The sequence below is a fragment of the Mya arenaria genome, chromosome 3 (assembly GCF_026914265.1).
Source record: "Mya arenaria isolate MELC-2E11 chromosome 3, ASM2691426v1".
In the NCBI taxonomy this organism is placed as follows: domain Eukaryota; kingdom Metazoa; phylum Mollusca; class Bivalvia; order Myida; family Myidae; genus Mya; species Mya arenaria.
Window position 1 is genome coordinate 59,052,950 of NC_069124.1, and position 26,291 is coordinate 59,079,240.

Below are 26,291 nucleotides of genomic sequence, written 5' to 3' on the forward strand. Positions count from 1 at the left end.
ATGCGACGGTGAATTAAACATTTTTACGAAGTCATCCCAGTAAAGTTCTGTACTATGCAAAGCATGCCAAAGTTATTCTTATAATCTAAATATCAACAATATGTTGACCCCAAAAAAGTTACTTCTTTCTCGGCCTGCGCCCTTAATTGCTGCGCTCGCTGCATTTTCTGTTGATCGCAAAAATTAACTCTATCATATACATTGTAATAGACTAGTTATTCTTATTAAAAGAGTAAATCAGGGTTCATGTCATACTGCACTTGCTTTCATTTGTTTTGTTTTTTTTGCACGTCTCAAAATGTGCACAAGATGGACATTACTGTGAAGGTGATTTAATGATGCTCTTGTCAGTAAAATTGGCATTCTGAAGTAATAATAACTTTTGCCATAAAGGTATACTGTCTGCTTGTCTGAAAACATTTTATGGCCATGATGACAGTATTTGTCTACTGATGTCAAAGTTTTTCAAAATTTTAAATGACTACATAACTCAAATCTTGTCATAATCACAATATATTTAATTGGTTTGTTCGTCTTGTTACAAGAACATTCTAAATATAGCTGAACGGTGGCTGGTAGAGTATGAACTAAAAATTCAGCAAGCAAGCAAATAATGCCAGAAGACAAATATGCCATTTAACCATTTTTATGTAAACCATCAGTTTGCCTTTTATTAGACAATCCCATTAGGTATATGTTATAGAAATCTGTGAAAGTTATGAATTTATTATGTAATAGTAATGATCTGGCCTGCAGTACATCTCTGTTGTAAACCATTAACCTTTCAAAAGCATTATAAGACCAAGATGGTTATTTCGCAGGTGTTTTACATTATAGTGTAATGAGAAAGCTTGGCTTCCTTAAGGTTATCTCAGAAAAGACTTCATACGCACTCTCCTGACAGCATTATAACTGTGATGCCTTTTTACTGACCGCAAAAACTCTGTCTTAGGACTAGAAAGCAATTGGTAACAGAGTGGAAATGTCTTAGGACTAGAAAGCAATTGGTAACAGAGTGGAAATGTCTTAGGACTAAAAAGCAATTGGTAACAGAGTGGAAACAATAGGTCAGCAACACATAGGGATGCAGGTTTTAACCCTTTTTATTTTACAGGGAGTCTTTTATATATAAGCCTCATCCGGTAGGAAATATGTACTAAAGTCGCATATTTCCAAGCACTCAACTTTCTGGACAATAAGAGTGTTAGTTACTCTTTTTTGCAAATACCATCCTTCTGGTAACATCAGTCTTGTCCTTACAGCTCTCATTCAGACAGCATCAACACTCAGGAGAGGTTAAGCGAGAAATCTCATCGCTCTACCACCAATGTTATAGTAAATCTTGATCAAAACTCTGCAAGGTATTCAGCATGCTGAGCCTCTTTGTCATGTTGTCACCATTAAGTTGTAGTATTTATTATATATCTGTATTGTGTTTGTTGTATTGAAGTCCCTGCACTCACATATTGCCTCCCTTTTCTCCTTGAAGTTTCATGCAATAGGTGTAGTAAAATTATGCTATTTTAAATTACACTAAGTTGAAATATTGTAAGAATTACCATTCTGTCTAGATGATACACACTAGCTTTAACAAGGTTTATGCGTAATTCCATATGTATCTAGTGTTAGTAGCCTCTTTATATTGTTACATATCAACATGTCATTCTACAATTCTTGTATGATAAAGTCAGTATGGTTATATTTAGATTTTGAATTCAATTGTTGGCCTCTGATGTGATATATGTGAAACTAATAAGCACAAGCCCAAAGTTTGCACTTTTTTCACTGATATATCTTTACATTTAGCAAAAAGAATCATCATTTTTTTTACAAACAGGTTATACATTATTGACACGCATTATATCGATAAGTGATGTGTATGTTACAGGGATGATGCAGAGTCGGACACGGTGATCGAGATGACAGAAAATAGAGGGCACATGGAAGATAAAGAGAGACCTTCCCACAATACAGCACAGCCTTTCACACGTGCCAGGTACACCAGGGATCTCAGGGATGGGATTTCAGAGGGGACGGGGTGGGGGGGGGGTCTTGCTCTGTTGACTAGGAGTTGGGTCTTGACTTGGCTGCAGGCTTGCCCCTAACTTGAGGAGTTTGAGTTGGGATTTGCTATATTGACCCACTGTTCAAAGCATGTTCTTAGGTTGGACTTGCCTCTAGGCTTGTCTTGCAGCCTTATTAATTGCTGTGGGAATTTGGGCTTGTCCTTAGCTCTGATCCTGCATTCAGGCAGATTGGACGAGATCTGACCCATGGCTTGCCTATTAAGGGTAGATTTGAAAGCTATGTTGGCACAAGTATTTGGACAGAAATTTATATGGGGTGACTTATGGTTACAAATTTTTAGCAATTTTTTCATCTTATGTTTAATTTTTGGGAAGGTATTAATCAGTCTTGTTTTTTTTTTAAATTAGCCACGGAGCATATAAACAATGCTTGTGCTAGCATAGTATTCAACACTGTATGCTGTTGTATAACCAGTATTTAAATATTGTAAAATGCATACGATATGTTAGCATTAGATGTTGTAACTAATATTATAGAAATATAAAGGAAGATAATTTTTATTTCTTTTTTACATGTTTTAAAAAGTAGCCAATCAACAAAAAAAATTAAACTCATCACCCAGAATATTTCTAGAAATTATTTTCTTGCATGTCTGATTTAATTTTGTGATTGTGTTGACGTGCATTCATGCCACAAGGTGTACTTTAAATGAGGAATAATTGTCTGATGGATATCTGAAAAAGCTGTAAACATAATGTGTTGTCAGAAATAGTTCATCTGGACTTTTTTTGAAAACTAGAGTTGAGTTTATTTGAATAATAAATTGCACACCAGTATTAAGTTAATATGCCTTTCAGTACAGGATGAGGAAACTTGTTTTCTTAGTGATGTTTTTATTGAAAAAAAATAAAGTGCTATTATATATATCTATTTTTAACCAGAATCTTGATTATATCTTGTTTGTCTCTTTGCTTGCATTGGTAAGTGGGTGCACATTCATGGCTTTGTAAGGATTTTTACCCTATTTTGTTTCTCTTTCCTATTCAAAATGTTGAAAATCTTCAGGAACTGAAAGCTTATAGAATAGTGTTTATATTTCAGTAATGTAACTGAAAATGCAGGGTCAACAGCCCTTGCTCATGCTACGTAAGTCTCAGTGAAGTGAAAATATGCTCGCAGGCTCTGGGATAAGAAATAAAGGCTCCAAACATCATCTAAGTTTTATCTCAATTTTAGCTCAGTTTTGAAGGTTTGTGGAAAATGATCTTGTTAAAAAAAAATCTTACCTTATTGAGATAAAACATAGATGCAAGCTAATTTTTGTGATTCTTCTCATGTGTTGGCGCAAACTTAAGGCAATACTAACAAAGAATACTTGTTGCCTATAATAATGCTTATTTCTCTTTAGATCCATAGTGCTAGTCAACCCCAAAGTGTGATATTTGATTAACTTTAGCATAACATATTTCTATTGATTTCACTTTTCCAGATTTTTAAACCAAAATGTTGTTAAATGCTTGCTCTTTGAGACTTAAGTGATATTCTTAATTCGGTGATGACAAATTCATAACAATGTTTTGATATAATTATAATTAATCAATGAAAAGAATAATTATATACAACTGCATTAAGGCTTATCATTCTGTTTTAAATGCATCTTTCTGATAAATTGTGTAACTATTTGTTTTCTTGCAAAAAGGACAAGGTAAATATATGAATACAGTAGTGCATCATAACTTCAAACTTTTTCATTTACTTTTGGTGTCTGCTGGAAGAATTACCAATGATTAGAAAACATCACAGGCAATTTGCTAAATCATGCATTATATTTATCTTTATTTGAATCAATGTTAGTTTGTTTCCAAGAAATACACACATCATAGAAGAAACACGTCTCACCTTTTAGTTCACCTATTCACTTTGTAGGGGACCCATGTTTGACAAGACATGACAGAGATAACTCCTTTGTGTAAAGGGATGTATGGAAAGTTGTGTATATTGAATGGATCAAATACAACTTGAGTAGATCTAAATGAAAGCTGTAACAAATGTAGAAATTTGTAGTCTCTGAGGCTTGTTATGAAGTAGACACCATGGTATAATCTCAAAATTCATTCTTTAAAATGTACTCCACAATTGTGTTATCTGAACAGTCACAACATGGTTATGGTTCATATTTTCTTTACTTGCTCACATTAATAATACCATCCCCTGCGAAAATTTATTTAACTTTGTATACTTAGATGTAATGACAATTTTTATTGTTTTGTTAATATCTTAAAAACTGTTCAAGATATTAAGTTCAAACCTCTTGACTTGCTCACAGTAGTGATAAGCTTTTTTTGACAAGGTATGTAATTCATGCTGAATATTGTCAGATCTAAGGCCCCTTGCATACTAAGAAATTCTGAACTGTTGATATTGGGTGTGTGGGACTATTTTAACTGGATTGCAGAATGTCTCAGACATTTCCATTGAACATTAAAATAGATAATTGTACAAAGTTAAACGTCATTAAAGATAAATGTGCAAAGTTAAAAGTCATTATAGATAAACACACAAAGGTTAACATCATTATAGATAAACACACTAATTCAACTTCATTATAGATAAACATGCAAAGGTAAACATTATTATAGATAAATGAATGTGCAAAGTTAAACGTCATTATAGATAAATGTCATTATAAATAAACATGCAAAGTAACTTCATTTTCATGATGCATCGGTAATTACGTCAAAAGTTCTCCACTTGTTCTTGCACATAAAAAATTGAGTTCCAGAACTCTAGCTTATAAAAAAACGTCTTAAAAAAAGTGATAAGTAACCAGCAAAAACAATCTGTAAGAAGAAAAATCAGAATTCTTCTCCATCAACTTCTTAAACAAATGTTATTTTACAAGTGGATTTGATATTGATTCATGTTAATGTTCCATCATAATTTAAATATTTCCTCCTTTTTTTCCAAATGACAGGAAAATAATCATTTTCTTCATTTTTCTTAAAGCTGAGCCTCTCATTTTGTTAACCAAGACACTGATCAGTAAAGCTTAAGTTGTCATAACGATTTGTCCATATTCACTTCACTTTAGTTTAGCATAGAAAGACCTCAAAGCCTATTTCATTTCTTGGCTTTGTTAACTATGTTTTGTGTAACTGTTTTTAATGCTCCATTTGGGTTCTTGTAGAAAGCGTTGTTTCCCACCCTATCTTAGATATGCTCTTGGGATTAAGATAGATAGATACATACATGATTGATGTGGCAGCTTAAGTATCACCACCAGACTTTGATAGTAAATCACTGTCAGCCTCTAGCTGGAAAAAAGGCTACATATCCTACAAAGATATGCTCTGTGCAAAGACTTAGATACTATGACTATGTCAAAACATTCCTTTGTTATAATACCAAAATTACCAATTATAAATGTTATAGCACAACTTTCTTGACTTAAAACATCAAGGCATACCAAGTGATCTAATATAAAAAATGGTATGCCAACTTCATGATATATACCAATAACCAATTGACTGAGAAAAACAGGGATTTAGTAAATCCAGTCATTCTTAGTTTAATTCTATTCTAAAGAATTTGTTCATGTTTGCAGGTTCCGCCATGCTGTTGTGCGGTCACTCACAGGGCAGAAACCCAGAGGTGTGCCCAAGAAAACCATGGCAGATGTTGTACAGACAGCCATCACTCTGGAGAAGCGCAAGCAGGAGGGCAAGGCTCCAGAAGGTGGGTTCCAAACTGAGTTGTAAGAGTGAAAGTCTATGAAACACCTTTACAGACTGTATTGGCATACAGATTGGGAAACTGCCTTATAGCAGGGTTCGAATTTTACTTTGAGGAGCACTCGCAAAATTTTGCGAGTGCTTTCTGAGGCAACTCGCAAAATGAAAAATCAACTTGCAATTTTATTATTTGCTTTATTACCTTATAACAGTGTCTAACTTAAGTAGAAATTTACACCTAAGACAAATTATGAATATTTAAACGTATCAATCTTGAGTAACTCGACTACTAGAACTTGCTGATGGCTTATTCTTTTTTGGGGGTACGGAAACACTAATCGGATGCTGGCCGCTTTTTGATTACAAGACATTGTTCATTTTGTATATTTGCCCTCGCCAGCCGGTAATATCCATATGGCAAACACGGTACAGATTTCATGAAGTCTATAAGTATTAAAAACAATAACATTATAAATTTTAAATAAATAAAAGCAATGGTAGCGAGGATGCTCTAGACCATGAAATATATCGATCGACGAAGTCTATTCACTTTGACAGTTGGGCGAAATATATTCAAAGGTTGATGGGGTTTACATATAGTGCGCGAATGTGCTAAATTTGTCACTTTGTATAATGCACGCCTCGGAGCAACCTGGAAAGGCATTTTCTGTATTTGTTATATTTTTAAAACTTACTAGAGCGTGACTCCGTACTGTCTTTTTTATACTGGTAGTGTAAACATGCCACTTATAGGCTGTTTACACTCTAGTACGCAGCAGAGTTAAGTTCATGTTTATTCTACTTTCCTTTTCACATTTTGTGGTCTAGAAAAGGCCACTCGCATAATTTCGCGAGCTTGAATAAAGGTCACTCGCAATTTGCAAATGTCGCTCGCATTTTGCGAGTATGTGAGTCTAAATTCGAACCCTGCTTATAGTTGGTGCTATAAGTTTTTATCCATTAATACTCCATGAAGAAAAAATAACTATAACATGACATAAAAAATGAGTTAAGTCTTCTAGCTTAAGTATAGCAAGAGTCTTTGTGGAACTATTTTTAAAGCTGAAGACTTTGGGTATTATGAAAGCTTTATTTAAAACACTTAAATGCTTTGTTCATTAATTTTAGTGAGTATATTTTGTTTTTTTAGATGAGATGACTTGGTTTAACTTTAATCTCATAAAAATTGTTCAGGTGATTTGCTGGGAAAGTTTACTTTCTCCTCTGATCGCTATGCTGTGCTGGAAAGTGCTGGGTTCCTTGAAGTGGACATCCTCTTCCACAGAAATATTCCGTAAGTATATATATCTAATGTCATTTTTTGTTTTGTATATGTGAATAGGAGTGTTAGCATCACTTGTGTAAGACGGTTTATTATCCCTCATTGAAAGATTTGGCTTCTATCCATCAGTTCGTCTATCTTTCTGTCAGTCCGACAGGTTCCATTACTATGTAACCACTCAACAGATATTAATGAAACTCATGTCAAGTATGTGTATAACCATAGTGCACTGCTGCATGTGCAAGATTCATCTTGATTGGGTCATTTGGAACACAGGAGTGATTGCCTTTAATTAATAAAAAATAGCTGAAATATGTCTGTCTGCTGCCATTTTATGTTACTCATTAACAGAAATTAATGAAACTTCTTTGATGTGTGTATAACCAAAGTACACGCGCAATATATGCCTAGATTATTTCAGTTACACATGAGTAAAAAATGCCCTTTAAGTAATGAAAAATAACTAAAATAAATATCCAGAGGCATTGCCTTGAAAGTTATTGACAAAAAGAAATGAGCCATATGTAAAGAGTGTACATGTGCAAAATTTGTCCTGATCTGGTCAGCTTTGCACTAGTTATTGACCTTTTAGTGAAAGCTATGATTTGGATAGAAATTGAAGAAAATTACATGAAATATATATTGACGGTTGATGGTGCATGTGCAAGATTCACTTAAATTTGGTCAGTAACACAAGAGTTATTGCCCTTTAATGAATGAAAAAACCATCAACTTAGACTTCTTGGAACCATAATATATAACTAATTGACAGAAGGATGTAATTGGAAGAATTTTATGAGACTTGAAATGTGTTTGTACAACCATAGGGCGGTGTTAATGACTCATATGTTGTCCTAGTACCATCAGAGTTAAGGCCCTTTAATTAATGCAATGATCATACATGAATTCATCCTTTTGAAGAGATAACTCTTGTTTTAGCTGATTTAAACTTTATGAAGCAAATATCTATCAATACTGTAAAGAAATTGTTCAGATTCATAAATACTTACTATAAATCTTGGTTGTGTTTGGAGTCTTTAAATGTTTGGTTCTTTACTAATGAATCATTTGGGCAGGGGATTTCAATCTCATATTTGCTTGTTTTCGGACACCTTTAATGTTCAACTGGCAATTAATGAATGCTGTCACTCATGGTCACATTGCATAAATTCTGGGAGTACTGCAAATTTATTTCTGGAAGGTATGAATGAAGGACATTTTATTTCTAAAGTTCTAAACCCCATTCTTAAGAGTTACCTCAAAGTTTGAAACCCATAATTTATAATAGTGCTTATTAATGTCATTGCAAAAACTTGTATGATTTAAAATCATACTGAGATCTCTATTTTAAATTATATTTTATCATTGAATGAGAACAAATAAGAAAAGTCTATAAACTTGTCATAATGTTGTTTTACTGTTGTCAAGGAAATAATTGCCAATTTAATTGCAGATTATTTCAACTCCGCTATTTAATGTTTGTATTAATTACCATGTTATGAGGAGAACTTGAGGTTTCAGAAAATGTTACAAGGAATTTATTTGCAGTATTTCTAATCAAATTTTGATAAGTACTTTTATTTTCACTTTATTACAATGACTAAGTTAATGTGTCTTCATATGAAAGCACAGTATATATTTTCACTGTTTCCACAGTCATCTGTATTTGATTGCCAAAACAGCCCAGATATCATTGGTAAAAACCATTTCAGGACTTGGCTATCCTATCACAAAGATAGACCTGAGGAAAGGAAGATGGATTCAGAGTAAAACATGTTCACTTTTTCAGCACTTAACGTTGTATTTCCCACTCACTGTCTGTTTTGAATGTGCATCTCAATTTTTGGATTAAAATTTTGATAGCCCCTTTTTGTTGCATGATCCTGCTATATATGGAAGCTGATACAGTTGAATCAAGTTCCAATGTTCCAGATAGTTACAAAAGAAATGCTGGTTTCGGTTTTCCTACTCTAAATTTTAGGCAGTGCCCTAAATCTTTTGGGTAACCTTGAGATATGTTCACTCTTTGATAAATTGATGTTTTGGTCTGTCTAAATTTTGAAGTCTTAAAGTTTAAGCTGCACTCTCACAGATTTAATGTTTTGATAACTTTAAAAAAAATTTTTATCCAATCATATAAGACTGCTGACAAAATATCAGACCGCAGGTTTTCATATTTATGTTCAAAAATTGTTGTTTTATGCATTTTTCTTAAAACGTTAGTCACAAATTTCGCCATAAAACACTAAGTTTCGATGGAAATATGAATATATGCAATCTTGATCTTTTATCAGCAGTCTTATATCACTGATTGTTAGATATAATTGCAAAAATTGGCTCATTCCAAGACCAAAAACGTTGTCAAAGCAGCAAATCTGTGAGAGTGCATATTTAAGTTGCAAGTTTCATATTTCTAAACATCTTCATAGCATTTTGGTGGATATAAAATAACCCCCTCCCCCTTGAAAAACACCATAACATAAAAGAACTGAAATAGAAATAACTTGATTTAAGTTTAAGGGGCTAAGTTTAAGGGGCTAGCGACCAGAAACCAACATACTTGTATATCAATTTTATGCCTTCTAAAAACATTCAACATTATTCTGAACATTCAAAACTATTATTGTCCAAGATAATTGGCGCATTCTATGCCACAACATTTGTTTGTTTTTTTAAAGTGAAATAAAAGTTGGTCATCTTCACTTTTGTCCAAAAAACCCAAAACAGCACGACTGCTGTGGCCAGAGAGTGGTTTTCACTAGTTTTGCTTTCTCTTTTTGGTTGTGGAGCGATTGTTTACAGGGCGTGGATATGAGTATTGATTTTTGTTACACACTTCTTGTGCACATTTCATCATTGTACCAACAACACACAGGTACATTATAGTTCTGCCATTCTAACTCTTAAGTTAATTACAGCATCCCATTTCTTCTTGGCTTCAAGATATAAAAATAACTAAATTAAGCTCTCCATTTTATCACCTTTGAGGATACTGACTTGGGAGCAGTTCTTAGTAATTAGTGTCTCTAGGGAGGTATTTTGCAGTGGATCTATGTAGTGTATGACTTTAAAGATGTCGTTTCGTTTCTACCCTATATGTAACATTACAGACATTTTATTGTTAGCCTTAATGGAATTGGGTTTTTGTTAGAAACTCATTTCTTATTATACATGTTCATAAGCTTACTTGCGAACAAACATCGTAATATTAATGAGAACTTTTCTGCTGAATTAAAACTAATTGCAGAATGACTAAAGCTTTATGGAAGAGCTGGCATACCAACAATCTTTAAACTAAGGTACTCAATTCTTTAAACTAAGGTACTTATACTTGCTATTTCAAAGAGATAACTATTTTCATAAAATTTTGTGTAGTTTTGGGGCAAATCTTCTTCTTGCATTACTATGCATGGAAGTATTATGTTCTATGAGTATTAAACATTATGACTGTATAGGTTATTGTTTATATGGAGGTCTATATGAGAAACTTATCGTTCAATTCTTGCACAGCCAGACGAGTGATATATTTTCATATAGACCTCCAAATAAATGATGACTATAATATTATATTATAATGGTTGAAATTGTCTTGTTGTTTATATCTTTCACTTCTATCGCTGAACATGTGTTTGCCGAGGAAACGGTAAATGAATCAATATGGTTTAGGTATTTGTATATTTAGTATTTTGTCATTTTAACATCAGTCAGGTTCCTTTATTAGTATGTATTTATCACCTTACAAAAATAGCTCTTGCCCTAAAAAAGTCTTCCAATATATTGATGATTCAACCTACCGTATTATATCATGTATAGGATGCTAGCATAGATAAGACGCAGGCAAAAAAATCGTTGAAAAAATGGGTAAAACCCCTTAATATATAAGATAGGACTCAGCGGAAAAATGTCAAAATCGGAGCCGAAAAAATTGAGGTTGGTAAAGTATTTATAACATAATATTGAAGTAAAAAAAAATAAAAAAATTGTATACAAGGCATATTTCGATAACTGTCTTGTGTATTTCGATAATTATCGTCGTATTTCGGTAATTTAGCATTTCGGTAATTTAGTGTACACAACAATGATATAAGTCTTGACATTTTGAGAACATTCACGCATATTATAAGACTTATACAAATGCTGTAATAGTCCCGACACGCCTTCTGACTGACAGTCAACCGTTGCAACCATTGCAATAGTCTCGACATGCCTTCTGAATGACAGTCAACCGTTGCAAAACTGTGTATCGTCTAAACTGATGATTGTTTTGATAAGGCTTGTCGCTGCGCGGATTAAAGCATGTCAGGCATAATTAATGCGTGTCGGTAATTATCCTTGCCAGGGGAAGGCACAACGGGTAAAGTGCGAACAAACAACCATATGGTATTACCATCGAAATAGTTCGTTCTATTGATGTTTTTTCTAATGACAGACAGCGGGTGTTTTTCACACCTTCGCACATTTGAAAAGATTTGATAGTGACAATAATGCTATTTTGCGTTATGCACATTCCTTTATTAATTTTTTAAAACAGTAACATACAACAAATTTTTTTGTAAAATATCGAAACATTAAAATCATGAACAACGATTAATTGATATTTACCTCCTTTCCCTATTTTCTGTTGCCGTTATAACTCAATCCAGTTAAAGTGCTGACTCACATCGAGGTTTTGTGAGTAGCGTCCCATTTGTAAAAAAGTAAACAATCATATTTTGTTTTCAATTTATTTCTCAATAAATCATTTTAAAGTAAACATTCAATATATTTCTGCGTGTGTTAACTTGCGTGATTTTAACTAGGTATGTCAGTTGTTCTCTTCGGTGACGCAGTACAGATACTTACTATTACCTCGTTCTTCCCCCGTCCGATATTTTCAACCTGAAATGGACTTGGAAAACCCCCAGATGCAATTCTAATAGCATAGAAAGGACGCAGGCAATTTTTAAGACGAGAATTGGTGGTAAAAAAGTGCGTCCTATGCATGATATAATACGATATAGGTACGGCAAGTAAAACATCGATCAGTATGAAAATTGAATGATGGATAATTTGAAAATACTGTCTGTGGGGCATTTGGACCGGAAGACATATTTATATTGTAGACTGACTTGGCAAATGCTTTTTTGATCCAAAATCTGATAAAGTCATCTTTTGTAAAATTTGGTCAACTCCTTATTACCCCAAAACATGTGTTTTTAATTATCCCAAAACATGTCGTAAAAGATGAATTTTGTACTCATGAAAAACTTTGTTCTTCAAAACATTATAAAACATAAACTTTTGATACATTTTAATTTTAGGCCTTTCCCGTCCACTTTTGCACTGTTGAAGGCCCTTAAAGTGGGAGCATAATAAAATTTTGACATCATTAAACCGAGTGACTTCACCACAATAAAAAGAAAGTAAATTTCGCTAGAAGTAAAGTTTTAGATATCGTCATGTTGTGATTTTTTTTCTATATCATCTAATTATTAATTTTTGTCATAATCTGACTTAAAATGATAAGATATCATCATGTTTTAACCTATTTAGGGTACTACATTTCTGCAATGCATGCTACAGAATTGCTTTGTAAGTCTGTGGTATTTGGTATCATCGGGGCAGGTAAAACAAGTAGATTTTTTTTTTTTTTATTAGGCCTAAAAAAAATCTGTCTGTTTCCCGTAACATGCTGAAAAAAAGATGGGTAGGTAGGTAGGGATTTTTTTTTTAATGTTTTAAAATGTCAGAATGATCCAATATTCATGTTTATTTCAGGTGAATTATTTTAAAAAGAATTCAGTGTGATATATAGATTCAAACTTTCTGCCATAAATAAGCTAAAACTGTTTGCTTGACAGCCGTTGTACATGTATTTCAGTTGTAGAATGCATCCTTTTGAAGGGCAAGCCATGGGCTCGACTCCCAGCGGTGGCAACATTATGTGTAATTTTTAGCATTGTCAGTATTGTTCACCAGGGAAGCAGTTCATATTTACACTTTGCAAACCCAGTGAAAAAGTGAATCAAATAACATTTAGACAATTTATTTTGGGCAAATGTTTTAAACAAAACTTTCAAAATGCATACATTTTTTAGTAATAAAACATTATATTATTGCACAAACTATTTTAAAATAGACTGTGTATTATATGAAGTTGTATTACAATTAAATGTACATGACAACTATTATAAAATAAAATGCAGTCAAAACAAGAACTGGCAAGAATCTCCACAAAACATATAAATCAATACTTTGAATGATAAATGACTAGAATCAATGACTAAACCATTTAACTCTAATATAGAGCCCTGTCAGCGGAAGGTATCCGTTAATTTGCATAATGGGCGGAGTTAACATTACATCATTGAGTTTGAGTGCTGCTAATTGACATGGTTTCTGATAAGATTCCAGATCGATAATCACTTGTCACTTCGGGTGTTAATTGCTCTTGCGGGTTAAACAAACATTCAGATCATGCATTGAGGCTCCTTTCAGATGATACCGACTCTCAAACCGAAATATCCCGGGTCAAAACTGACACATATACTACAAATGTATGATGCATCAATTTTGGGTCATTTATGATTTCTGTGCGTCAAAACCTGGGAGCTCGGGTCAATTGAAAGCCCTACAGTTTAATGTCACAGCCATTAAGCTTTCTGTCATTGTTTCAACTTGCCAAACCGGAAACGTTTGTAACTATGCGACGAGTTGGGACACTACTAAATTAATGAAATTATCGTTGTCATCACAGGCCAGAGATCGCTATAAATCTGACTTTCGAATTTGGGGGCATAAAAAAATTGCGGTCGGCCGTAAAAATTAGGGTCGGTCGGGTTACAGGAAACAGACATATTTATTTTTTAGGCCTTACTGGAAAAAAAAGCATTTAATAAAAAGAATCTCATCCTCATCATCAAACAGTACACAATTTCATTCAACTTATCCAGGCAATATATAATCACCTGGTCAAAGGCACCCTTACTAACAAATTTTCCGAAATGGGTGAATAAGATAGTGCTTTTAATATGTCATTTGTGATAGATCCTATATTTATAAAGTAATAAGACCGTCTGTCTGTCTGTTCAAAGGTCTTTGGGTTAAAGGTCGTTTTTACCTCGAGCTGATAATCTGTTTCTATATTAAAAAAATAACTGAAGAATCCTTCGGCTGAGAAACCTCAAACTGGGTAGGTAGGTTGGTAGTGAGCAGCAGCTGAACCCAAATGATTTTAAGGACAGTGGGTCAAAGGCAAGGTAGTGGTGACCTCGATCTAAAAACTGTATCTAATCAAAAACTTAAGTATGCTTAGGCTCATAGACCTCAAACTTGGTGGGAAGGTTGATAACCAACACATGAATCCATTTGATTTTGAGGTCAGTGGTTCAAAGTGCAAGGTTATGGTGACCTTAAGCTTTAAATATGTTTCTGATCAATAACTGAAGAACCTTACATGTAGGTAGAGAGACCATAAACTTTGTTGTCAGGTTGGAAATGACCAGCAAACGAACCCTGTTTATTTTGTAGATCAGTGGGTCAAAGGTGTAGTGACCTTTAGCTTCTAATCAATAACTGCAGAATGCTTAGGCCCAGTTGACATCCACTGCAGGGGCTTATACTTTCCATGTATATACTTTGCTCATTTAAATGTTTCAGATTGATATTCCAAACATTATGAGAGGTAGCGTAGGTCATCATGAAAATATGTTACAAGTCTTTCAGGGGAATTTGTCATATTTTCTTGGTAAAAATTTGCCTTTTTTAACCTTATTCTGACAATGACCAAAATATGGAGATGGTTTTGGCTTGTTTATATATTGTTAATAACCGTTAAATAAAGCAATTCTGTTGTGTTTACCTATAACAAGAAACATTGTTGTATTATCAAGGGAATGCACTGTTCAAACAATTTTCCTTCCTATGTCTCTTTACCTCATTTTGATACTTTTGGAGTGGCCTTAACAGCATCAGTTGTTATGCTATTAACACCACTACAAGAAATACTATTTCCCCTTTGAACATGCATGCAACTTCTATATGAAACAAAAGTTGTTTGTTAAGCACTGTTGTTTTTTAGAAACAAGTATTTACAACTGAGTAGGAGAAACAATCATTCGGCTTTCATTATTTGCTAGACTTTTTCACAGTCTTATAAGCATGGTTATGCCATAGCATAGTTTTGATTAATATTTACCCGATTTCCAAAAGGATATTCAATTCCAAAGGGATATTACTGATTTTTGTCTTTATTCTTACAGGCAAGCTGGAGCAGCAAATGCTGCAACATCCAAAAATGTTCCTGTAAGTTGTTTTTATTATGTTCTGTTTACTTAATTTGTTGTTGATATTAATATCTCAGAAAAATGTTAAAGCAGATATTGGTATAAGCATACTTTTTTACTTAATAATATATACAAATTGTCGAAAGTGATCCAGATGCTTATGGATCCAAAGAAAAATTAACTAATTTTTATTCACATGTTTTTAAATATTCATACCACAAACTGTGCAAACAATTGAAACCTAACTGAATAATTAACGAATAAAAACAAAAAACATTGAATTTTTGTTTAGTATACTGATATCTGTTTGTTTTCTCTGAGTAATAGTTAATTTCCAACTTGCATGTCCAAGAACACAAACATGTTTCAGCAAATTGATATAAGAAAACTGCTTTTTATATGCAATTTTGAATAAGTATGCATCGTATTATTGGTGTATATCAATTATGTATAGTATTCTTTTTATAATTGGTAATGCATGTAATTATTTATAATATGACTCTTATAGTTGATGATTGCATTTCAGTAACATTATATATGTAAATGCATCTTATAAATTTAATATATATCAAACACTTTTTGTATGTACAATTTTGGTGATGCAGTTGAATGATGATTATGAAATTATTTGATAAACATTGATTTTTCTCACAATTTGTGTTCCATATCATTTTTTTATATAATAATGCACAATGTTATTGATGATGAATTTAAATAATTGTATGTTTGCTTCTTATAATTATGATAATATTATCTAATAGTATTACATGCCCTTTAATTGCTGATGCATATTTAGAGTTTTATATATTTTAATAATGTGCTTCATTATTTTTACAGAATGGGAATGCAGGGTTAGGAAACGGGAAAGTGCTTCCAAACTTGGACGCCGTACCTGGAATTGTGAGCATCGAGTATGAAACACGGGAGGCCTCGGCAAGGGCTGGAAAAGACTTCAGATTCATCGGTGACTCTCTGGTACTAAACTTAATAGAACCTTGTATACGCTAGGGGTGATGAAAGGCTTGATAAAAAAGAGACTTTATTTTTTATTTGTATCGTCCTAGTCCCTAAAATCGCGACCAACCTTGATTCGCGGCCATCTTTGTTTTTACCTGGTTATCACGTGAAATGCACGTATCTGCAAAGCTATGACGTCATTTTTACTACAAACTATTTACAAGAGTAGATGCTTTCCAACTCACGATAAAATATCTTTAAAACAGATAAATTCACTTGAAACAATGGTTAACACTGCAAACAACGTAGTTTTACTAATCCCAAATTAATTGCCATAGAAACCAATCATATTTGCCACATAACATCCTTAAAAATTCGCTGGTTATTTCGTCTGCTTTGTATACATTTTATCAATGACGGTCATGTGACCTAAATTCTTGTAGGAAGGCAAAACAAACTTATAATATGTGTTTTCATGACCCATAGTCTTAGTGTCAAAATAAAGAAATTAGTGAGTGTTAATTTCTGTTTTAGGTGCATCCCTAAGCAGTGATAAAGCAGTACATAATTTATTTCCATCTGCCCTTAAACATGCTTATGTACAAAATGATCAGAGAGGAAGGCACTTATGTCCTCATCTAGAATGTTTAGTGTTCCTGAAAATACACTTAAAGAGACAGTTTTATCTTTGGGTTAAATTATACTTTCCCCCACTACGAGTAATTTGACATGATTTAATGTTTTATGTTTACAAAATACTGTAAATCTTTTATTACAAGTTGAAATTTTGAAATTAACATTTTAAAAGATATGTTTGACTGTTTTTCTCAAAAAACAATTGATCAAAATAGTGTTGGCCTAATTAAAACGTGCTGACCTAGATTACGTCAGAGCTCGCGAATCAAGGTACTAGAATCAAGATGGCGGCCTAGTTTCAGTGTCTGTACTCTGTTGACATTATTTACGTGATCTTTTGACCGTTTGTTCTTAAATACTTGTGGAAATATGGATAAATAAATGGCATGTCTGACAAAAGTAGTTAAATTATTTCATTGTTTTGCTCAACTTTATTATTTTTTATTTATTCCTTACATCCGCGAATCATGGTTAGTCGAGGATATACTTGTTGAATGGTTGCTAAGGAACAGTCATGTATCTTTTAGTGCTAGAATTTGGTAAAGGTTTTTAAATACTGCCATTCATTGTTTTAATGTTTAAAATTTAAAACTGTTTTTTTATTTGATAGTAATTGTATATCTTTGAAATCAACTGGCCTCAAATGTTACCTTACCATACTTATTTGAGCATTGAAAATTTTGCTTATTCCCTTTTTTATGAACTTATTGCTTTGATTATAACAAGAATGTATTTCAAAATATTGTCTGTTAAAGGTTTTTAAAGAGTCAGAGTACAAGAAGACAATATCAGTCCCCATCATAAATGACAACCAGTTTGAAAATGATGTGACATTCTACATCGTCTTGAAAAACCCAACCGGAGGAGCAGGCATTGGTGACCCAAGTGTTGCCACAGTCACGATTGTGGATGATGATGGTAACTGACCACTGTCTTTAAAGCAATTTAGCCTGCTCTTTTTGAACGTTGTTGTGAAACTTCCAGAAACTAACATTTTCTGATGTTTGAGAGTTTTGGTATAGCAATGTTTATGTAACAAATGGAAAGTATGTCCATGGTAGATTTTGAACCTTGCACATTTTCCAGAAATAACCCTTTTGTCATTGGTATTTTGGCATGAAATGATATCCAAAGTGTGATTCTATGTGACTTTCTTTCATCCTTGCTACCCCGCACATTGTATTAAAAAATCATATCAATTACAAAATCTCCATTACTTTACAAAGAGAAATGCCATTAATGTCTTAATGTAACATGTTCTAAGATTTGACTACCGTACATTTAATGTTCTGTAGAACAAATTCAAACTTTAGTACTTTTACTTTTAATTCAAAAAATCGCCATTGTATAAGATGCAAGTATCATTAACTAAAAACTAGAATACTTCAGTTTAGTTTTGTTACACTTATGGAATGAAGTGGGTACAGCTGTTCCTTTGCACAAAAAGAGGTCCAATTACAACTAAGTGGGCAACACTTGACTAACACATATCTTTGAAATTAATACATAATAGTGCATCTTTTAGTTGGTGTGGTGTCTAAATACACATTGGTTGTGAACTATGTCTCATATATGTCTTTTTAATTGTTACAGGTAGTAAAGGTAATGTAAATTGGTACACCTAGAAATAGTTCAGTAGTTGAAATGTTATTTTAGACAAGGCCTATGTCACTGAAATCAGGCTCTTTATTGAAAAGGATATTTTCATGATTTCAAATTCACTTTTTTTTATATATCCAAATTATTTCATATTTTTGTCACAGGCAGCTTTATGTATGTTATTTACCTACCTTATGCTTATCTTTACTGTTCTTTTTAGTGGCAGTTTCAAAATGTTTTTCATAATTGACTATTGGAGTTTTAAGTCTGTAACTCAGAACAATCCATGCGCACATAGCCAATTTCAGTAACATTATGGTTTGTCAATCTAGTTTTCAGTTACATTTTATGGAATTTTGGCAAAGACAAAATGTCTTTAACTCTCCTGACACAATTTATTTTCTACTGTTCCCAAGATATATATATTTTCCTGATTTCGTTAAAATGCTATTGCATTTTTTCCAAAACATTTTTAAAATACTATTGGTTATTTTTGTGCTCCACCTTATGTTTGTAGTAAACTAGGTGTGGGTATTTGTAAAACTTCACCCATATGTAAGCCTAAATGTGTAAATCTGTGCTTTGACATTCACTTATTCAAAATATGCAAAACATATAAATATTATCTTAACAGAGTTTTACCTTTTTCAAGTATCAAATTAGTAAACATATATATATATATATATATATATATATATATATATATATATATATATATATATATAAACCATTTTCACAGTCAAAATTACCTAGTGTAGGTTTATACATAAGCAACTTTGAGGAAGTCATTGCAATTAATATGAGTTAAGCAATTAACTGTTAAGTAAATTGTACTTTTCTGCAAAAAAGTGTTCAGAAAAGATTTTTTGTACACTAGATATTTTAAAATGCAATTAAATATCACACAACCATATCTCAACAAAGCATGGCTTCATGCATGCATTTCACTTACATAAATTATGTTCTTAACTTGATGAAAGTTTTGGAATCCTAACTCAGTCTTTAAAGTGTTAAATTTGTATAGTTTTAAGCGTATTTTTTGTTGTCTGTTTATATGTTTTCTATCTTTCTATCTTTTTTTTAAACTTTACTTTCAGAACCTGGGGAATTTCAGTTTGAACAGGATCACTGTATGGCTGACCTAAGTGCAGGAAAACTCAATACCAAAGTCACCCGAGAGCATGGTTTTGATGGCAATGTCAAAATAGAGTACCATACAATGTAAGATTTTTTTTGGGGGGGGGGAATTCATAGAAATATTTACATGAAAAACTACAGAAACAAGCCCAGTAGCCAAAAGTTTAAACATAAACCCATTTTAATTGCGCAGAGTTAAGGACAAAGACATAGAACACACAAACAAAAAATCTCAAACAAGAAACATGGGACAACAGCTTAAAACTCAACAAACAACACAGTGCATATACACTATATAAAAGCTTGATGTGTTTATCAAAGATTGTTAGACTTCATGTTTTATCAGAAAAGGTAAAATTTATTTGAAACTGAGTTACTGCAGATGTGTATAGTTTGGAAAAAAAAACAGTTATTTTGTAATTATATAAGTAAGTACAGTCACATTTTTTGTTTTGCAACAAATACCTTGAAGGACAAATAATGCTGTAGACATTGATATTGTCACTAAAAGATTTACTGATGTTTTTGCAAATATCTACCTCAGAGATGGGACAGCTACTGGAGGGGAAAACCTCGCTAAGAATTGTGATTATGTGCACCAGAAAGGCTTCCTCGAGTTCTGTCATGCTGAAACTTCAAAAGTCTTATCCATTGATATCAACAAAAATGCCAAAGTAAGTAGAGGATAAGAGATCTTAGATCACACTTTCATTAAAAAAACATCTATTTGTAATCTAAACTTCTGTTTTTGTTTAAGATATAAACCTATATACAATACTATATAAACAATTGACCCTTGTTTGCAAGTCTTATATTGATGAATCTCCATAAACAACTAGAAAGCATACATACTAAAATGCATTGCTTTTAGTTAGGATGTTGTACATTCACATCTTGCTGTATGAGTCCTTCAATTTAAAGGATGCATATGCCAATATCCTTCAATTTAAAGGATGCTTATGTATGTCTTGTTATTTGGAAACATTATCTTCTTTCACATGTCTTTTCAATGTTTGAATCAGTTTGTAAATAACAACAGTGTACCCTTTTTGTACAAAAATAGCTAGTATGAATTTGCATTTTTGATAAAGGTGTCCTCGGTATTGTATGATGTTAAAACATTTCTTTTGTTTATGATTTGCAAGTCATTATACTTTTGCTTGAACTTATTGATAAAGCATTACATTTGTTTATTCCTTTAATATGATTCATGCATGTTGTGTTAGGGTAGAGATCATGTCATGAACAATACCTAGTCAACAGAGCAACAACACCATTCTTCAAGGGTAAAGATAATGATTGTCAATAAGTAAATGAGCTGCAACAAACTGTTTCATGTAAAACAGTTTCCAATTTAAAACAATTGCTTTCTCCCTATCTACACTATTATGGAGGATAGTGCTACTGTAATAAGTGTTCTGTATTTTTTTTTAAATCAATGTAGATTATTACAAGATATCTATTATTGTAATAGCTATGAACTGAGCCATGTACTTTTTATTGTCTGATAATGGTTTTGTTTGCCAACAGCTGATTGATATTAACAACAAAGACTATCAAGTAATGTATTATAATTTTGTTGTGATGGTATTTCATGTCAAATATTGCTAACACTGAAATTTCTTCTGATTTAATAACCTAATTCCTATGTTTTTATCTATGATGGACTAAACTGACATTTGCTTTATTTATTATAGTACTGTTTGCTCACTTGCCTCTATGGATGTGCGTATGATACTTACATTAACATTTGTCTTTGCCCATGTATGCTTTAAGTTGCCCTTTTTTAGACCAAATACACATAATAAAGGATTGTCTGGGTATCAGTGTAAAATGAACTTCTATGTCTTATGGTTGTCATAATGGCTGAACAAAATATGAAATAATGCAGAGTGCTCTGTTTATTGACCAAGCGGGTACTAAACAAGCTTATTCTTGTACTTCTTTCAGATAGAGGTAAGTTAAGATATGGTAGAGGTCTTTGTTTTAGTACACAGAACATATTTTGCTCTAGGTTTCCAGATTTGTGTTGGAGCATGCTATTGTGGATGCACACTGTTAAGTCTGTCTCTCTGCATGAATTACATGTACATGTACATAAAGATATTATCTTCAGACCACGGATTGTCATTAACAGCAGGATTTGCTATTTACAAATAATTTTTGTATAATTTATTGTAAACCAAGTACATTTTGTAGAAGCAATGAATTTAATCGTTTGAAGGTCTACACTGTTTAAATATTTTAAAAAAAAGGTCATTTATTCCCTGTTTTTAAAAAGAAGTCGCAAACTATCAGTGTTATTTTTAGCAGCTGATACAGTACTATTAGAATGTTCCCAAAATTAACACACAAACAACAAAGCATGTAAGCGTGTAACTGTTGTGATGCAACTTTGTCATCTTCATGTGACTAATTTGTCTTTGCTTTTATTCTGAATCTAACACTTTTTTCTATAAATACATTTAATAGACACTTAACTTTTGCCAATTCAAATTATTGCATTTATATTTTGACTAAACAAATGTGAACACATTAACTAATTCCGTTTTCTAAATGAGTTGGATACATGACAGTATAATGCTTTTAGTTGATTTAGTTTCTTTTATCTAAATTTATACACATGCACATTCTATACATGTTTGCTTAAACTGCGTTTATGTTGCTTCGAATGACAATGTTGACAATTTAACTATTAGCAGATTTAATACTAATTATGGTATTTTTTTGCATGGTTTTCGTAACTATTGGTGTCTTATCATTCTTTTTTGTTTTGGTTAAAAAGAACTGTTATGTCTTATTGTTTTGGCTTTGTCATCCATTGTCTTGATAAGCCTGTTGTTTGCTTTCCAGGGACCAAAAAACTTCATCATCGTTCTGAAGAACCCGAGCCTTGGTGCCAAAATTGGCACCCGAAGTGCAATTGTTTGTAACATAACGAAAGGTAAACTGTTTTTCTATATTATATAAGCAAGCATTATATTGACAAAGCATTTATTCCATTAACATACTGCTCTGACTCAAGTTACCAGTTGAAGAGAACAAAGATGTTTCGAAACCTAACAGAAAAGTGAGTTTTACAATAAGGCATAGAAACAACGTGCTCCATATCTGATGATTGCTCTTCACTCTTTCCATACATGCTTCATGTTTTGTTTCTTCAGATGAGCTTGGAGACAGGTTGGCTGATGTTGTCTCTGAGGCAGAAGAAGAAACAACCTGGAGGGGACAGTTTGTGAGGTCAGTACATAATTTAATAATTTTGATCATTATCTATGTACATGCTTTCAAATAACTAATCTAGTTTGTGATGATTTCCCATGACGAAATTGTTATATCACATTTCATTATTCAATGCATTGAATTGTTTCAGTGCTATGACCGTTGGAGGTGGTTCAGATGATGATGGTAATGACACAGACCCTACATGGTTTGACTACTTCATGCATTTTCTGACCTTCTTCTGGAAGCTCATGGGAGCATGTGTACCACCTACGTAAGCTATCAAGTCTCTGTTATTTGTCGAAGTATAAATGTTGAAATTAAATTTGAGTTATGTTATGATAGGACTTTACACCTTGACCTTTAAAATTGCATCATGTTACACAAAATTCGTACCAGTATGTTAAAGAATTATTTACTTATTTTGATTTATTTACATTTATGTTACAGAAAGTACTTGGGTGCCTGGCCAACCTTTTGTTTATCTCTGTTGTACATCGGGCTGTTAGTGATAGTTGTAGAACAGGTATACTACTTTTTCTCAATTATTCTATATTCATGTATCTCAATAAAATGTGACAATCACATTTTCATTATTGTATCATACCATGCAACACCAGTAATGAGTGTATCTCTAAAACCAATTAAAGCTATGTAAAATATTGTTATTTGGAATCAAAACATATTCAATTAGCGGTATGACTAAAATACGAAAATAGGCTATTTTCGCGAAAATAGCTTTTTTGACTAAAATACGAAAATAAGGTTATTTAATAAAAATAAAGTTATTTTCGCGAAAACCAGATTTTGAAAAAAAATATAAAAATAGAGTAAGTTTTGACGAAAATAACATTTTTTGACAATAATGTATTTAGTTTTGACTAAAATAGTTATTTTTTAGAAAATCAGATTTTGATAAAAATCTGAAAGTAGGGTTAGTTTTGGTGAACATTTTTGACAAACATGTGGTTAGTTTTTGGATAAAATAAAGTTATTTTCGCGAAAATAAGATTTTAAAAACATGGGGAAAATACCTTCTTCTGTTGCCGTGAATGATAAATTTTAAATTCTTAAAAATATGGTCTACATAACACATATGACAGGTGCATTAGTGTTTCGAAACAATTGTGTTTTTAAGAAAATTAAACAATGATTATTGAAAGTATTTTGATATGTTTCTGTTGATAACACCTCCATCCGAAATGTGCAACATCAAAGCGGATACACACTTGTTTGTCATTAAGCGGATTAAGTTGATGACAATGACCCATAATTATAGACCGTTATTGCTACTGCAGCAGATACACGATAAAACTAAAGGGAACAATCAAAGATATGTCCTACAAATTAAAGGAGATGCCGACATGTATGCCTATGACAGGCTGAGCCTAAAATGTAAATCGTGGTGTGCTCGCCGAATGAGTATAACTTTTAACTAGTATAACCCGATGGCAAGGGTTAAAAAGCTCACCCAACCACCCATGCCAATGGGTCGAGTAGAAGCTCTGTGTGTTCGGAAAGTTTTTTCGCCAAAAATAACCAGATTTTTATTAAAATGTTATTTTCGCAAAAATGATTTTATTTTAGCCAAAAATTAACTACATTTTTGTAAAAAAAGATATTTTTGCCAAAACTAACCCTATTTTCAGATTGTTGTCAAAATGATATTTCGCAAAAACAACTTTCTTTTATTCAAAACTAACTACATTTTTGTAAAAAAATGTTATTTTCGCCAAAACTTTCCAGATTTTTACCAAAATCTTATTTTCGCCAAATCACCTTTATATTAGCCATAAACTTGCTACATTTTTGTCGAAAATGCTATTTTCGCCAAAACTAACCCTATTTTTCAGATTTTTACCAAAACTTATTTCCGCGAAAATAACTTGAATTTATCCAAAAACTAAGTACATTTTTGTCCAAAATGTTATTTTCGCCAGAACTTGCCATATTTTCAGATTTTTACCAAAACTTAACCCCCCACCCCCCAAATATTTTATCCAAAAAATAACTACATTTTTGTCAAAAATGTTATTTTTGCCAAAATTTACCAGATTTTTATCAAAATCTTATTTTCACTAAAATAACTTTATTTTAGCCCAAACTAAGTACATAATTGTCAAAAAATGTTATTTTTGTGCAAACTAACCTTATTTTCAGATTTTTATCAAAATCTTACTTTCGCGAAAATAACTTTATTTTCATCAAAATTAACCTTATTTTCGTATTTTAGTCAAAAAAGCTATTTTCGCGAAAATAGGCTTTTTTTTCGAGAAAATAGCATATTTTCGTATTTTAGTCATACCCTTCAATTAGGATATTTTTATTGTATTACCAAATTCATTAACCTATATCACGTATGAAATGATTTATTTCCAGTTGGGTCATTTAATTGGTTGCGTCATAGGCCTACCAACAAGTATAACTGGCATCACAATAATTGCTCTTGGAACCAGTTTACCGGACACCTTTGCTAGTCGTTCTGCTGCTCAACAGGATGAGAATGCTGACGCAGCGGTTGGCAATGTCACTGGTTGGCTATTTATTATTGTAGTCGACTTGTAGTTGTGTACTATTTGGATAATTCACTCTAAAGACTGTAAATTATATTGCATGACTTATTGCTATACATACAATTTCTTTATTAAATATGACGTACATTCTGTAAATGAATTTTAGAAGGTGGCAATGAACTGCAGATTCAGTTCATATTGATTTGTTTTTGACAAGAGTGTTATGTTTAGTCGTCATTGTAGACACAAAAACAATACAGAAACTTGGTCAGGAACTAAATATTCCCGCTATGATACATTTATACTAGTATCTACCATCAACTATTGCAATAATGTAAACTAATTACTTCAGGGAGCAACTGTGTGAACGTGTTTCTTGGTTTGGGCATTCCATGGGTGATGAGCACGATGTACCATTTAGCTAAAGGCACCGAGTTTAGGGTGCAGTCCGATAACCTTACACAGAGCGTTATCGTCTTCAGTACTGTTGGTGCTATCTGCATTATTGTGCTGCTGCTCAGAAGAAAGGTAATGGTTTAGATGAGATATCATAAGGCTGGTATATTTCTCTACCTTTAAGATAACTCCCACCATGGAAGAGGTGTTTGCATTTTATAAAAACGATATAAAAACTACATTTTCGAGGAATTATGAAGGTTTTGCTGGTTAATTTTAAGATAAAACGGTATTATATCAGCTTCATGCTCTTCAGAGCAAATTTACTTCCGAGCATGCTTTTGGGTATGACATATGTTAAATATCTGCCCTAAAGAGAATGAAGCGAACCTTTTCGGCAAATAAAATCGATCCATTTACAGTATTTTTTCCTGTAAAAATGTAAATTCTATCAAAAAATGTGCTTCACAAGGGTTTTAAATACCCATACTCACAATATCTGTTCAGCTTCAAAAAACAAATAGTA

General features: G+C 32.5%; 1 protein-coding gene across 13 annotated transcripts in view; it reads left to right on the top strand.

The window, feature by feature from the left end:
• Nucleotides 1-26,291, top strand: part of LOC128228060 (sodium/calcium exchanger 2-like) — a 64,373-nt gene that overhangs the window by 36,122 nt on the left and 1,960 nt on the right. For 9 of the 13 annotated variants that reach the window (XM_052939106.1, XM_052939118.1, XM_052939113.1 and 6 more), the window contains 17 exons: nt 1,889-1,996; nt 3,130-3,174; nt 5,633-5,763; nt 6,954-7,053; nt 8,754-8,807; nt 15,282-15,324; nt 16,143-16,280; nt 17,654-17,816; nt 19,595-19,718; nt 20,179-20,308; nt 21,165-21,194; nt 22,488-22,578; nt 22,799-22,874; nt 23,008-23,130; nt 23,307-23,382; nt 25,236-25,389; nt 25,722-25,897. In XM_052939106.1, coding sequence (XP_052795066.1) covers nt 1,889-1,996; nt 3,130-3,174; nt 5,633-5,763; nt 6,954-7,053; nt 8,754-8,807; nt 15,282-15,324; nt 16,143-16,280; nt 17,654-17,816; nt 19,595-19,718; nt 20,179-20,308; nt 21,165-21,194; nt 22,488-22,578; nt 22,799-22,874; nt 23,008-23,130; nt 23,307-23,382; nt 25,236-25,389; nt 25,722-25,897 — 1,762 coding nt within the window. The remainder of the gene's footprint in view (nt 1-1,888; nt 1,997-3,129; nt 3,175-5,632; nt 5,764-6,953; nt 7,054-8,753; nt 8,808-15,281; nt 15,325-16,142; nt 16,281-17,653; nt 17,817-19,594; nt 19,719-20,178; nt 20,309-21,164; nt 21,195-22,487; nt 22,579-22,798; nt 22,875-23,007; nt 23,131-23,306; nt 23,383-25,235; nt 25,390-25,721; nt 25,898-26,291) is intronic. The other 4 variants (XM_052939115.1, XM_052939119.1, XM_052939114.1 and 1 more) reach the window with 3 other exon arrangements.